General features: G+C 41.4%; 1 protein-coding gene across 5 annotated transcripts in view; it reads right to left on the bottom strand.

Moving 5' to 3' along the window:
• The window catches only part of LOC143210084 (lachesin), a 292319-nt gene that overhangs the window by 59554 nt on the left and 219651 nt on the right, over window positions 1-13114 (bottom strand). For all 5 annotated transcript variants that reach the window (XR_013009184.1, XM_076426569.1, XM_076426567.1 and 2 more), the window contains 2 exons: window positions 4338-4523; window positions 2304-2499 (listed from right to left, as the gene is read on the bottom strand). Coding sequence is in view for 4 of the 5 variants with exons in the window: in XM_076426569.1 (XP_076282684.1) it covers window positions 2304-2499; window positions 4338-4523 (382 nt within the window). In the remaining variant the exon portion in view is untranslated. The remainder of the gene's footprint in view (window positions 1-2303; window positions 2500-4337; window positions 4524-13114) is intronic.

The raw sequence follows: 13114 nt of genomic DNA, 5'->3' as shown, positions 1-13114 counted from the left end.
ACCTTGAATTTTCTAATGTTTAATAAACAGAAATTACATTAATTTCAAAGTGTGCTATCTTTTCGTCCCGGAGTGTAACTAATATTAGATTGTATATTAAAATCTGACGTTCCTTCTAAAAATTTCTAATTGTTCGAACTTCCACCTCCCTCCCCGCCAAAAAAAGAAAACTAACAAGTTATTGCCTTCTTAAGAGCGTCCAAATATCAATAAGAACGAAATGTGTTTTTTTATTTTGCGCAGACGTTGCACAGATTTTTTCCAATTGCAGTTTCCATTGTCACGTACGGGGTTGCCGGGAGACGAACGCCGTGTAAGGTAAGTGTCAAATTGCTCTTTCACTCCTCGGCTAGGAATCTGCCGAAGCATTGTCGAGTATTTGCGTGATTCGTCGTAACACGAGGCAGCTCGGGGGGTGGTAAGCTTCGAAATACGAGCGGCGACAATCTCGTTCCTCCTGGGTCGGGAAACGAAAACTCCCGCGGATTCAACGGACAGAGGGATTGCCATGCGCGGTTCATTTTATCCAGACACGACGCGACGCGACGTGAAACGCGAGAACAAGGGTAATCAGTTTAAAATTACCCGGCCGACTGGCAGCGTCACCGATTCGAAAATATTTCGAGCTGCGCCGCCGCGACGGCGAACCGTTCCGAACAAAGAAACCCGCTGGAATGAAAAAAAAAGGAAGATGCGCACTGACAATGCCCGTAGAACTACGAGCTTATCCGCGTTAAATGAATTTCTACGTCGTATTGTTGGCGACTGTTTTGTTTACGCTCGACCGCCCGATTTGTTTGTGAATCGGAAACCATTTCTCTGCGTACACTGCCAATCAAAAAAGTATTTTTACACATCCTTTACCACTTAGGTATGCCAGTACACAAATTTTTCTAGCACACGCAATGAGTATTGCGCTTCGCAGTTTCTCAATTTTCCGACAACTTGGGTGAATCGATAAAATATATTAATAAACTTTTTAAAAACCACGCTTATATTAAAATGCACTAAAAAGGAGAAAACAATTTTTTTAGACATCAGTGACTACAAATAAAAGCGCGGAGCGCTAAACTATATTGACGTAATCTTCGTGGGCGCTCCACGCTTTTATTTATAGTCACTAATATGCCTAGAAAGATTATTTTCTACTTTTTAGTGCATTTTAATATAAACGTGGTTTATATAAAGTTTTTTATTTTCTACTTTTTAGTCTTTTTTAAATGGAACGCAAGATATAGTAATACTGGTATGAAGTAGTAAAATATAGAAACGCAAGATATGGAAATACGCGAAATAGAATGAGGGGATGACTCCGAGAGACAACGTGTCTTGATGGAGTCCGAAATTGTCCGAAATGGAACTGAATGAACGGAACATCACACCCACACTGAGCTCCTTCGGTGCGAAGTGGGCCAGTGGAGTGGGAACACGTAGTGGAGTAGGGAGCGCTGGCGCGCGGAGTGGGGATCGTTGAACGCGATGACGTACTACCGAGTGTCGCGCGACGAGGTGTGACGGTTAATATTAAAAAATCTTTTAATATTGCATTGGCATCTAGTTCTGAGCTATGTTTAAAGTTTCAAGTCTCTAGCTGATCGGGAAGTGGTTTAAAATTCGATTACAAGATTTGATACATACAACAACGACAATCCGGCAAGTTAATATAAGCGTGGTAAAAAAGTAATCGTAAATCCAGTACCGATTTAAATGCGCTATAAACTATATAACAGCATTCCTATATCTTCGAGCCGTTCGATCACCTCTCCAATAAAAAGATAAACGATCGATGCTGGTAATTGACATATCTATTACAAAATAATATAACTCACGCGGAAGCATGATCACCCAAATATTTACGCGATTTTGAACCGATGATGTGAGATTTATGGACTCGCGTTGTCGATCGAACAAATCTTTTTCCCGCGATTGTTCGACGGAAAAAGATTTTCGAAAATACGTCATGACTTATGATTTTGCGCGCGTAGGGCAAGATTGATGGATGGATTTGATTTCGATATTACCCTGTTTTCAATCACGATTTGATCGTTTACGAGCCATTCCATTTATATCGGGAATGTATTGCCATATTATATACGCATCATTGACACTGCCATTTGTCAATCCTTTAACATGTTTGAACCATTTCCGTAAACAAATTGATCCCATTCCTATTGCATAATAGCTTGAAAAAACAGTTGACTTGGGGAGTTTCCTGTTGTTTTACCGCAGATTAAAATTCTTCCCGCGTATTTCACAAACCGCACAGGCAGAATAATTCACAATTACAGAGAGCCAGCACTTACTTTTCGTTTTGCCACCGGAGAGGCTGTCCCGTGATATAATTTCGGTGCCGTCTTCTCGTTTCCAAACGATCTCTGGTATTGGGTATCCGCGAGCTTTGCACACCAATTTTGCGGATGCGCCCTCGGGTACCATCAGATCGTTCGAGGTTTCCTCGGATATTATATCCGGCGGTATCACCACTTCCAGGAACGCCACCTGTAAGTTTATCGATAAATTATCAATTACTTTTGCGAACTGGCATTTTTCATCGAAAACTGTTACAACCAAACCAGAACTGAAGTTTCACCAGAACTGTTACAACAAAACAGAAAAAAAGTGATCGAATAACAAGTATTTCATCGACTAAAATCGGATTGGTTACAAACAAGAATTATAAGTAACCGAACATTTTTTCTCTTGTTGGTAAACGTTATCGTTGAGAGAAATTCATTTTGATCACTTATAACTAGACTGCGGATCTTTATGCAAAATAAAAATTGTCTGCATCGATTGCAAAAAATAGAAACCAAATTCCATGTTATTTGTTCCCTTAATTATTTTAATAGAGGAAAAATCATATATCGACATCTTCAATTTTTAAAATATTCCAATTTTAAATTTTAAATTTCATCTACACAATTTTGTTATAAATGCATAAAGATCCGCAGTCTACTTATAACAGGGTCATGCCACGCCAAATCGATCACTTTTTGCAGGCACCATCCTCGATTTTGTTCTAAATGAAATATGTAGTAGTCCATGTGAAATTAGAGGGGGTTTAAGTCATCATTTTGCCGGTTTCGAATTTTTTTTAGAAATGGCAGGCCTTCAAAGTTTGTAATTTTTGCCCATTTCGACGAAAACGTGCCTCACTTACGAATTTTTATCTCAGGAACTATTTGTCCGATTGAGCTACATTTTTTTTTTGTTTTATTTAGAAAGGATTGGACTATTACAAAATAATTTTTTCAACCCTGACTAATCAACTTTATAACGTCGAAAAATTTAAACAAATTCTTTTTTTTACGTTTTTTCCGATGGTGGGGCTCAGTGATTTAAATTTTGAAAAAAATATGGTGGTATTCCTTGAATGTTTCCCCTTTAAAATGAGCCCTTGAAAAAGATGGCATCGTTAAAATTGGCACAATGAGCTGGTAAAGTACGCTACGAAATATGGACCACGACACATTTCATTTAGAACAAAATCAACGATGGTGCCTGCAAAGAGTGATCGATTTGGCATGGAATGACCCCTTTTCCAGATTTCTGACACTTTTAAAAGGACGATAACCTTTTCAATAGCGGATCATACGACCTGGCTCTTTTTGGGAAGTTGGAAAGATTAGTTTACTAATTAAAAACACTTTTTAAATCGCAAGTGGTCGGAATTCTTCTAAATTCTTCTAATCTGTTTACTGCTTCAAATTTCACGTTCTCGTTCTTATCGTAAAATCGTAAAAATCCGCAATTACACATTAAATACCAAATTCATATATTATTCAGAATGCCAGGCAGTATCTTTTCCGGGCCCGTATTATCAGCATCGAACGAAAAAATCGCGTTTCTGCCATCGAAAGGACCGACCGGAAAAAAAAACAATCAAGATAATTTTGTCACGGTATCAATGTATTCGATTTCACGGCTCAGCGTTCTGCGCAGATAAAACAAATATTGTTCTCGCGGTCGTTGAAACGATCGAATCATCAAGCGTATTTTAAACGAACGGGAACAACAACGGCGCCGACGCGGCGCGGCAAGCGGCGGGGAGGTTGTCGTGTTTCTGACGATGGAAAATTTCAATGAAAATTTTTGAACATAACTTCCTCTGCAGCAACAGAGCGACGGGCCGCTGGAAACAAATACTTCCAGGCACAGAACGGATTTCGCTTTAAAATGAATGCCCTCCATGCGAAAGCATCGCGCACAATAAAAATCTGACCCGGATCTAGGGTAAAAAGATTCTCCACTTTTCCCGGGTATGTATTCTCCCTGTTGTTCTCTCTTGGTTTTTTATTGTGCGCCCGCCATTCCGAAAGATAGTCTCTTTTCCTTACCTGCTTCTTCATAGGATTCGTGTTGACCTGACACATATAAATGCCTCGATCCTCCGTGCGTACTCCGCGGATGTTCAGCGTCCACGTGTTGTAGTCGCTGTGTGTTACTGATAAACGCGCGTTGTTCGTGATCACGTGCTCCTGGATCGCCAGGACCGCCTTGGTGTCCGCTTTGATCCACGCCACCTGGCCTCACAAACCCATTTCTTAAAACGTAGTTCAATTTCGCAATCGCCCGCCTCCCTCCTTCGCTTCCGCTCATTAACAAGTTAACAATGTGCGCAGACTGGCTTGCCTCCGATGCCTTAGTCTTAATCGAAAGCTTAATCGATAACTTAAATCGCGTTAGACCCTCGGCTCATCGGGGTCTAGGTCAGAACTAGCAACGGCAACGCACGATTATGGTATCACGACTTTCCGTGTTTCGCTCGCAACGCAACGACTTACCGAGGATGAACATGATCCGCGCTATACCTGGCAAGATGTATTGTATATTCGATCGTCTGGCGTTGTTAAGCTATGTCCACTCTGAAGCAACACGGCGGTTGTTATTCGGTAAAAATGGAAGAAGGCAACGGAGTCGCTGGTTGATGCTTCAGCGGACACATAGCTCTAAAATTAATAGCATTCGTTTTGGTACGAATAAGCAGTAGTAAATTAATAACAATTATTAGGAACAATGTCTGAATTGTCCAACTTCTGTAAAAATTAAATATACGAGACATCTTTTTTCAACAGAGAAAGTATCATTATACAGTGTACCTTTTTGTCTCAATTTTTTTTCATAATTTCTATTATTTATGAAACCAATTTTTATATGTTTAATAACAGAGAAAACCGTCCAGACAAATATTGGCTAGGAAACGATTCCCTTTCTAGATAGTCACTATCGGTTTAGAGCGCAGCCAATGTAGCGGCCGTTGGTAATCACACACGCTTCGGTGTGCCGTGTAATTAATTGTGCTAGGCTCATTTCAGCCTACTTTTAAAACGCTTTGATGAACTTTACTCTGGTCCAGATTGTACCACGAATTTGAAATGTGTGTGTGTGTGACGTCAAAGCATATTCGTTTTGCACGAGAGATCCGGAGACTATTATTTCCTAAAAATATGCTAAGGACTGTACACTCCGCGACAAAACGATAAGACACCTCTAGATTTCCAATGTTTCTCAATACCAATGATGTGTACAAAGATTTTGTATACATGAGCTGGCCAATTTATGTTGAGACCGCGCCACTGGCGGCAATTTATGCCTGGCGAAAATATTTTGCTTTGTGGTTCGAAAGAAACGTCAAAGTTGCAAACTTCAAAGAGTGATTTCTCAAGATAAAAGCCTGCTCTATCGGTTGATATAGTTCAATTTTCCGCTGGACCCTTATTTTTTGTGATAAATTCAAAAATATCCTCAAAAATTGGTGCAAAGTGGTGTCTCTCCGTCTTTAATGATTGTTTAAACATGTTTAAACATTCATAATGTATTAATATCGGATATCACTGTATTCGGGAAGGTCTACAGAATCTTTTGCTGCAAAGAACAATTCAATATCTTTTATAATAACATCACAATATTTGTTTAACACGTAGGTCGAAGTTTGTGTTTAGGCGGCAGCTACGAGTTAATTCGTAGAACGTTTTTGTTTTACCTACGCCACATACGATCAAACTCGGAGTATTTTCATGTTCTTTGAAGGTATCTGGCTTTGAGGATATGAAATAAAACACAACAATTTGGTGGAACCGTTTTCGAAAATGTCGCTCGGGGCAGCGAACGCGTTAAAGTTGAAAAAATACGTTTTTTGTTGAAATTCATGTTTCTCAGAAACTGTGCATCTAAGAGAAAAATTAAGGGCAGATTAATATAATCAGTGCAAAGAACTCTATAAGAACCACCCAACAGTTATTGTGGAGCAAATTTGGTGTTGGACAGTGTAATTAAATCGCTATTCTTCTTCACCATGTCTTGTCGTTTTGTCTCTCTCTCTCTTATCTTATGTAAGACTAAGACACAACGTAAATAATACCAGTTACTTCGTATGTTACTAAACAGAGGATACTCTATACAGATCTATATACAAAATCTTTGTACACATCATTGTTATTGAGAAACATTGGAAATCTAGAGGTGTCTTATCGTTTTGTCGCGGAGTGTATATAAAGATCCGTAACATTTTAATATTGTATAGGGGTGGCTGGTGGAAGTTTCGCGAAAAAGCTGGTCGTATGGCGGTTCCGGAGGGAAGCTTCCGGCCCTTATTTCGCATAGATATTATTGGCATGAAATTGAACCGGCGCGCGGCGGTATGTCGAATATTTGACCTCGCGTCGCTTTGAAAGGCTATCTATCAACCGACAAAAGAGGTCTGCGGTTCTTATCGATAACTCGAAAGCGGAGTGTACAGGGTTGCGAGGATGGGAGGTGAGACGCGAACCGCTAGATAGAACCAAGGGAGAGAAAGAGAGAGAGAGAGAGAGAGAGAGAGAGAGAAAGAGAGAGAGAGAAAGAGAGAGAGAGAGGCAGGGGAGGGCTTTGAGTGTTTGGTACTGACGGCCCTGTGAGTGCCTCCACTTATAATACATTATACGAGGATAGTAAACCCCTTCCCCCACCCCCGGACACCTACCCCTCTGGCGGCGTCCTTTTCCTTCTCTTCGTCCCCTAACGCCTCCCCCTCGAGACCCACCAAAAAACCAGTTCTCCTCGAGAACTGAAAAAGTCTCCTCGCGACAGATGCTCGCGACTCTGAAACATTTATGCCACTTTCCCTCCTTTCCCTCTCTTTCTGTCTCTTCCTCTTCTTCTGTCCCTGCCAGTCTTTCTACGCTCCAACGAGCCACCCCTTTCTTATCCCGGCCGATTCGTCGAATGATGATTAATGATCCGTGTCTTCGGAATTGACAACGTCGAGCGAAAGTCGACCTCTGCCGGCTAGGGGATTCTTCGTCGAGTCATCGCGCCCTCTTATGGGGTTACTTAGGACTAGGGGGCCGTAAAAGTAGGGTTACGTTTCAGAATTCTTTCTTGGCGTATATTATGTTCTTTCGACCCGTCTGGATCTCTGAAAAATTTGCTTTCCGTCACTTGGTTTCAAATTATTTCGGGACTTTGTTTACCATAGACTGCAATGTTCTATTAGATAGTTATATTTTTAGTCGAATTTGAATTGACGATGAAATAGTATAATGATACTTTCCAGCTTCATAGAATAAATCGTTATGCGATAATCTCCAGAAACGTTCTTCGTTAAATTCTAGAGCTCTGATATCTTTGACATTCTAGATACAACTGGTCAATGTTTTAAGATCAAAGCTTAATCTCCATGTTTGTCTGAATATTTTCAAGTTCTCTAATCTTCTATTTACCCTGTACAGTGTTTCGAATGTGATCATACTAATGTAAATAGCAAGAAATAATTGATTCCATTTATTTTCTCTTCTGCTCGAACGAAAATATATCCCGAATCCCGCGGCACACATACAGATACCCTGAATCCGAAGATCCGATGAAAGAAAAAGGGCGAATCCCGTCTCCCGTCCGTCGTCGACTCGGCAACCTGCTCGAGTGGCTCGAAATATTCATAGATTCTTGACTGGCGAAACGATCTTTACCTAATCCACTGTAGGAAAACCCTTTCCTCGTTCGAAAACACCGCGCGTCGCGTCGCGTCGCGTCGGTGGATCAGCTCTCACCGGTGAAACTCTTCCTCAGGGTCTCTCGGTGGTGGGGTCCTGCCGCTATAATCCGTGGCGGCTCGTGTCCCCGCAAGAGATCGCAAATTTGCAGCACAATGAGAGCTACGACTTAAAGGGTCGCGGCACTATGGAAACGAGTTTATCTCGAGCGAAAGACGCCCCCTCGTCTAATGCAGTTTCCCTTACGCATTTTCAACTTACGATCGGCCCCGACCGTCTCGTAGCTTCACGAGCAAGACGGGGAAAAAGAGGATGAGGGAAAAAGAAGAGGAGTAGGTGGAGGGTGTGCTTCTCGGAGGAGGATAAAGGGAAACACAGGTCAGGAAAACAGAAACCCGGGGAGAAAAATAGCCTCGGCGAGGGTAAGGTCGACGAAGCCGTAGAAAGACGGCGATAGACCTTGCCGGGAAAGATGAAGAAGAGAGAAATAAGTGGGGGACGGGGGGAGGAGGAGGAGAAGCGAGAGGGTGGCAGCGCGGAACCCTAGTCAGATATAATATCATACTACGTGCACCTATCTCTCGCGGTCTCTATTCTCGGCCCTCTTTCATATGCAAAACCATCGTCGGCGGTCTATTGTGGTGCATTGTGGGATCAGGAGCCTCGGTCCAGTCTACCACACCTCGTTTATTTCCCGCCATCTTCTCGTTCGCCCCGTTTTCGACCCTCTTTCTTGCGGCAGCGTGCCCCTTCGCCACCCTCCCGGGCCGCTGGCCCCGCGCCGCGCCGCGCCGTTCTTCTTATTTCGCACAGCTTGACAGCCCACTTGTACATTCTTCGTCGATGTTTCTTTCCCTTCCACTTTTTATCTTGCCCATTTTCGACAGTAAGGCACAGCTGTTCTCTTCGACGGAGCACGCGGATAAATGGATAAGCTCGCTAATTAAAAGTTTCACGGTGCTGTGCAGCGGTGCCGCGGCAAATAATCCATTTTATAAACTTTCGATTTTCTGAAAAAATTAAAAAATAATCCACAAAGATAATTTCGACCGAGAAACTGCAATTTATCAATTTCGTCAAATGGAGGAGTCGAATTTGGGTAATTGAGGTGCTACGGTAATTACCCGAGGGAGCAAAAGTCCACCGGTCACCCAGCCATCTCTCTGGCTCATCTAACGTCTGTTGTGTCTGCAGTTTTTCTTCGGGGGAGGATTTCTTTCAGCCTCGTTTGATGCTCCCTTTCCTGTTAGCGGTGGCTTTACGGCCCCGAGGTTCCAGGTGCACGCCGAGCAGCCATTATTCCGCGCCTTTTGTTTGCCGGTTTTCGCGGCCGCGAACCCGACGACAACTTTGAACGTTAGAATTTATTATCGCACGGCTCGTAGCCTGGTACAGTGAAACGCACTCAACCGCGCCGCACCGCACCGCGCCGCGAGCCGGCCGGGCCGGGCCCCGCGTTTATACACGCGGATCGTTTAACTAATCCGCGCGCGTGATGCGCAACAGACAGCTCGTCTGGTTCGTGACGAGAGGAATTATTTTTTCATTCGGCGTTGCCGGCCGACCGACCCGGCGAACGTGCGTTCGAAGGAAACGTGTTCCGGTCGGTTCGCGGATGATTGGAAGTTTGATTTTTTCCTCCCTACGATCGTTCCAACACCCCGATGTGTGTTCCAGAGAAATTCGAAATTCGCTCGACATTCCTGCCACCGGAAGGATTTCCCTAAGAAAATCGTGGACAATATCGGATTTCGTTAACATTTGCGTGGACCGCCGAAATGAATTTTAAAAATTGATCCTTTGATAAACATTTGTCGCTGATAATCAATTTAATACGCAGTAAGGCCTTCTGTCCACGATGCTTCGCGTCAGAGACGCGTACGCGACAAAATACCGATTGCTGTACGCTTCAGTGCTGCGACCAATGTAAAAGAATTGACGTCTGTCCACGAAGCGTCATCGTCGCTACATGCACTCGTCATTATGATCAGCGTACGATGTCGCAATCGTCTACACACGAAGACTAGAGCAAATTTCACTTCAGTTACGAAAAGCAAACAAAGATGTCGAGTGACGAGGAGGACGTGATTTTTTATAATTAACACTTTACCTACCGGAAGCCTATTAATAGGATTTTCAATAATTGTGCTGTACCAAACAAAGCAAAGAAATTTTCTTTTACATTGCAATCTCAAATGAAACTATTAGATGACGTTATTGAGGGTGGCCTGTTAGTTTACAATGAAAACTGCTGTTGCTATTGAAGGTTCCATTAGAAAGTGTTTAGCCATGTACCATAGATTTTTCAATATTATGCAATAATCACCGGTCGGTAACGTGTTATATTGATATCAGATCATTTAATTCATGTCGTTATTTCATTCCGTGCCTTTTCTGTAGCGTAGTTTCTTGGAAAAATCTAATATAAGTACTAAATATTGAAAATATGAAATATTTATATAATATATAATTATTTATAATATAATTATTTGACACAATTAAAGTTTGTATTGTTTATTTTGTATGGAATACTCCGAAGCACGGTAAAATGCATAATGTGACGGATCAATTTTTACAGAAATATCTGGATTCCTTCCATCGATCTATATTTTTTTGCGAACTACACATTCTATTGTTGGATGAGATCTTTTTCTGTGGGTTGTACTGTTGTATATTACATCTTCTACATCGATTACAATTATCCCTGTGTATTCCATACAAAATAAACAATATAAATTATCATCTTTAAAGACATCGTGGAAACGAAATACATATCTCTCGTTTCTATTATCTTCTGATCATTCTCTTGCAGCTATAAACATTCTGCAATCAATATTTCTCTGTATAATTATATAGAATAAGCACGTCCTTATCGTCTCTCAACATTCTCGTAATGATGCAAAATTTGCTGTACGTTTCGTGAATAAAAGAATTGCGTGTACGCGTCTCTGACGCGACGCATCGTAGACAGAATCGAATCGTGCTTACAAGGGCCTTACAATACAACGGTAACGAATTTTAATTACCTTATGCAAAGGAAGTATTTCCTTAAACGGTATGGTAATATTTTTAATGAGATCTCTTGTGCGCAGCAAGACGCTGTATAATTTTTTAATTCGTTCTTGCTTTAATGTATTCCACTCTTTCCTGCTCATTTACATTATTGAACTGTTTTGAATCTGCATTTAGAATTCTTAACAATTTGGGTCAGCTAGTTTCAATGGCATTTAGGTAGAGCGTTCTAAATTATAATTCCAGCTGTACGACGCGATATTCGTATTGAGTTACGACTGCTGATCTGCTAGAGGTTTGCAGAGAGATTATAGGATCGTCCCCCCGAAAAATGTTGTCGCACTCGGCAAGATTTATGTGCCATCGTATAACAGTCACAACATCGTAGTTGATAAATATTTATGAATAGAAGATGCTGTGGGGGGGGGGGGCATTCTCTGTAAATCAAAGCATTTTGGTACAAATATGTTTTTTATATAAAATTACACCGATCTCGCAAATTTTCTGCTACGTTCCGTTTCGACCGAAATTTACAGATGTGATTACCGGTTACAGTATCATCGAATGCTTCGCGCCACCGTACAAATTACATCCCGGCGTGTGCGGCGGGAAGATATGAATTTTGAACTGTTTACTCTGATGCATGCATATTCCTCCGGGTAAAGGCTTAACTTAATCTTCCTGACTTTTCGACGTAATTTGTGTCACGAGCTAAACGAGCTGAAATTTCGCCGTATATAACGCGCGAATCTTTGCCGCTGACGTGCCTCATTTTTCAGGTTTGATTAACTGTTTAACGTTCTCGCTGGCCTGTAATTTAACGACTTTCCGCTGCAGTTATGAACCGACTTTTAATGTAAATAGCCGTTTAAATCATCGCTTTATATTGAAACTGTTCCGTTGTTTGCGAACCACGGTGCACGCACACGCAACGAAATATATTTCGTTTAATCTTTACAAATTTTTCGTACTTCGCACGCCGGCCAGAGTCTGATTTCTTAATTAAAAATTTGTTCCGATCGAAGTCGCGGTTATTCAATCGTGAATTTGTAAAAATTTATATTTTCATTCGGGCGTTCACGGGTATTCCATTGTTAGGATACTTTATTAACTGAACCGTGTGTGCGTTTTGCGAAATATGATCAGAGAATTCAACGAATATGTTTTACGAAAAAATTAATTTGTCTTTCCACGCGCGAAATAGAAGATCGCACTTGTATTAAATTGCGAAATACATTATTCCGATTCAACGTAATACCAGCCACCTTTGTTCGGTAAAGTAAGAGAATCTTTCATCAAAGAAAGTAATTACTTTGCTTCTATTTAAATAAAGAGGAACGACGAAGAATTGAATAATAAGGCCTCGGATCCCTTTAAAGCTCGCGCATAAGTGGAGCAATGGGTATGCTAATAATAGGCGATAAACAATGGGGCCGAGATCTCGCAGTCTCTTACCAGCGAATTCAGAATTCTGTTTTAAGATTTTGCAATAATCAACGCGGCCGCGTAGTTTTTCATCGTTTCTCGAACAATCTCACACTCGCCGAGTGCGCTTTCTGCACTTTGATGCTCGAGTGCAGTTAATTGTTCCCGGTCGCTGCCGAGGTAATGCTTCTACGCCATTTGCGCGGGCACGACACGTTCATCACCATAACTTGACCGATGGCAATCATTAATGCAGCTTGCGTACATATTTATTTTATTAATAATATTTTATCTACTTTCGAAACACTGTACAGGTTGTCGTCTTTCTAATTTCTAGCCCACTACATCTTATAATAAAATGAACGATCGATTACGGCTTTTAATCATAAAATGAGCCGAAATTTATTGTCGTACGATCAGTTTTTAACACGGTTTAAGTGTAGGCAGTTCTTCGAGAATTGCATTATTTTTAAGAAAATGTCGAATTAAATTCCCCGAAGCTAATTAAAACGAATAAACATGTTCAATAATCACAAGAGGAAACGTTGCGCGTCTCTCGGTTATGAGAGATTAAATTTCATTTTTCCGTACTGATCGAAAACGGCGCGCATCAACAACTAAATCGAAAACTGCTACCGATAAATAGCAGAGCGGTTTGTGATTTTCGAGCGAGCACGTCAATCTCTCAGCAGACGTGCTCAACTGTG

This window comes from Lasioglossum baleicum, chromosome 6 (assembly GCF_051020765.1).
Source record: "Lasioglossum baleicum chromosome 6, iyLasBale1, whole genome shotgun sequence".
Taxonomy (NCBI): Eukaryota; Metazoa; Arthropoda; class Insecta; order Hymenoptera; family Halictidae; genus Lasioglossum; species Lasioglossum baleicum.
Note: the sequence above shows the minus strand (reverse complement) of the source record. Positions and strands in the feature narration are given on the sequence as shown.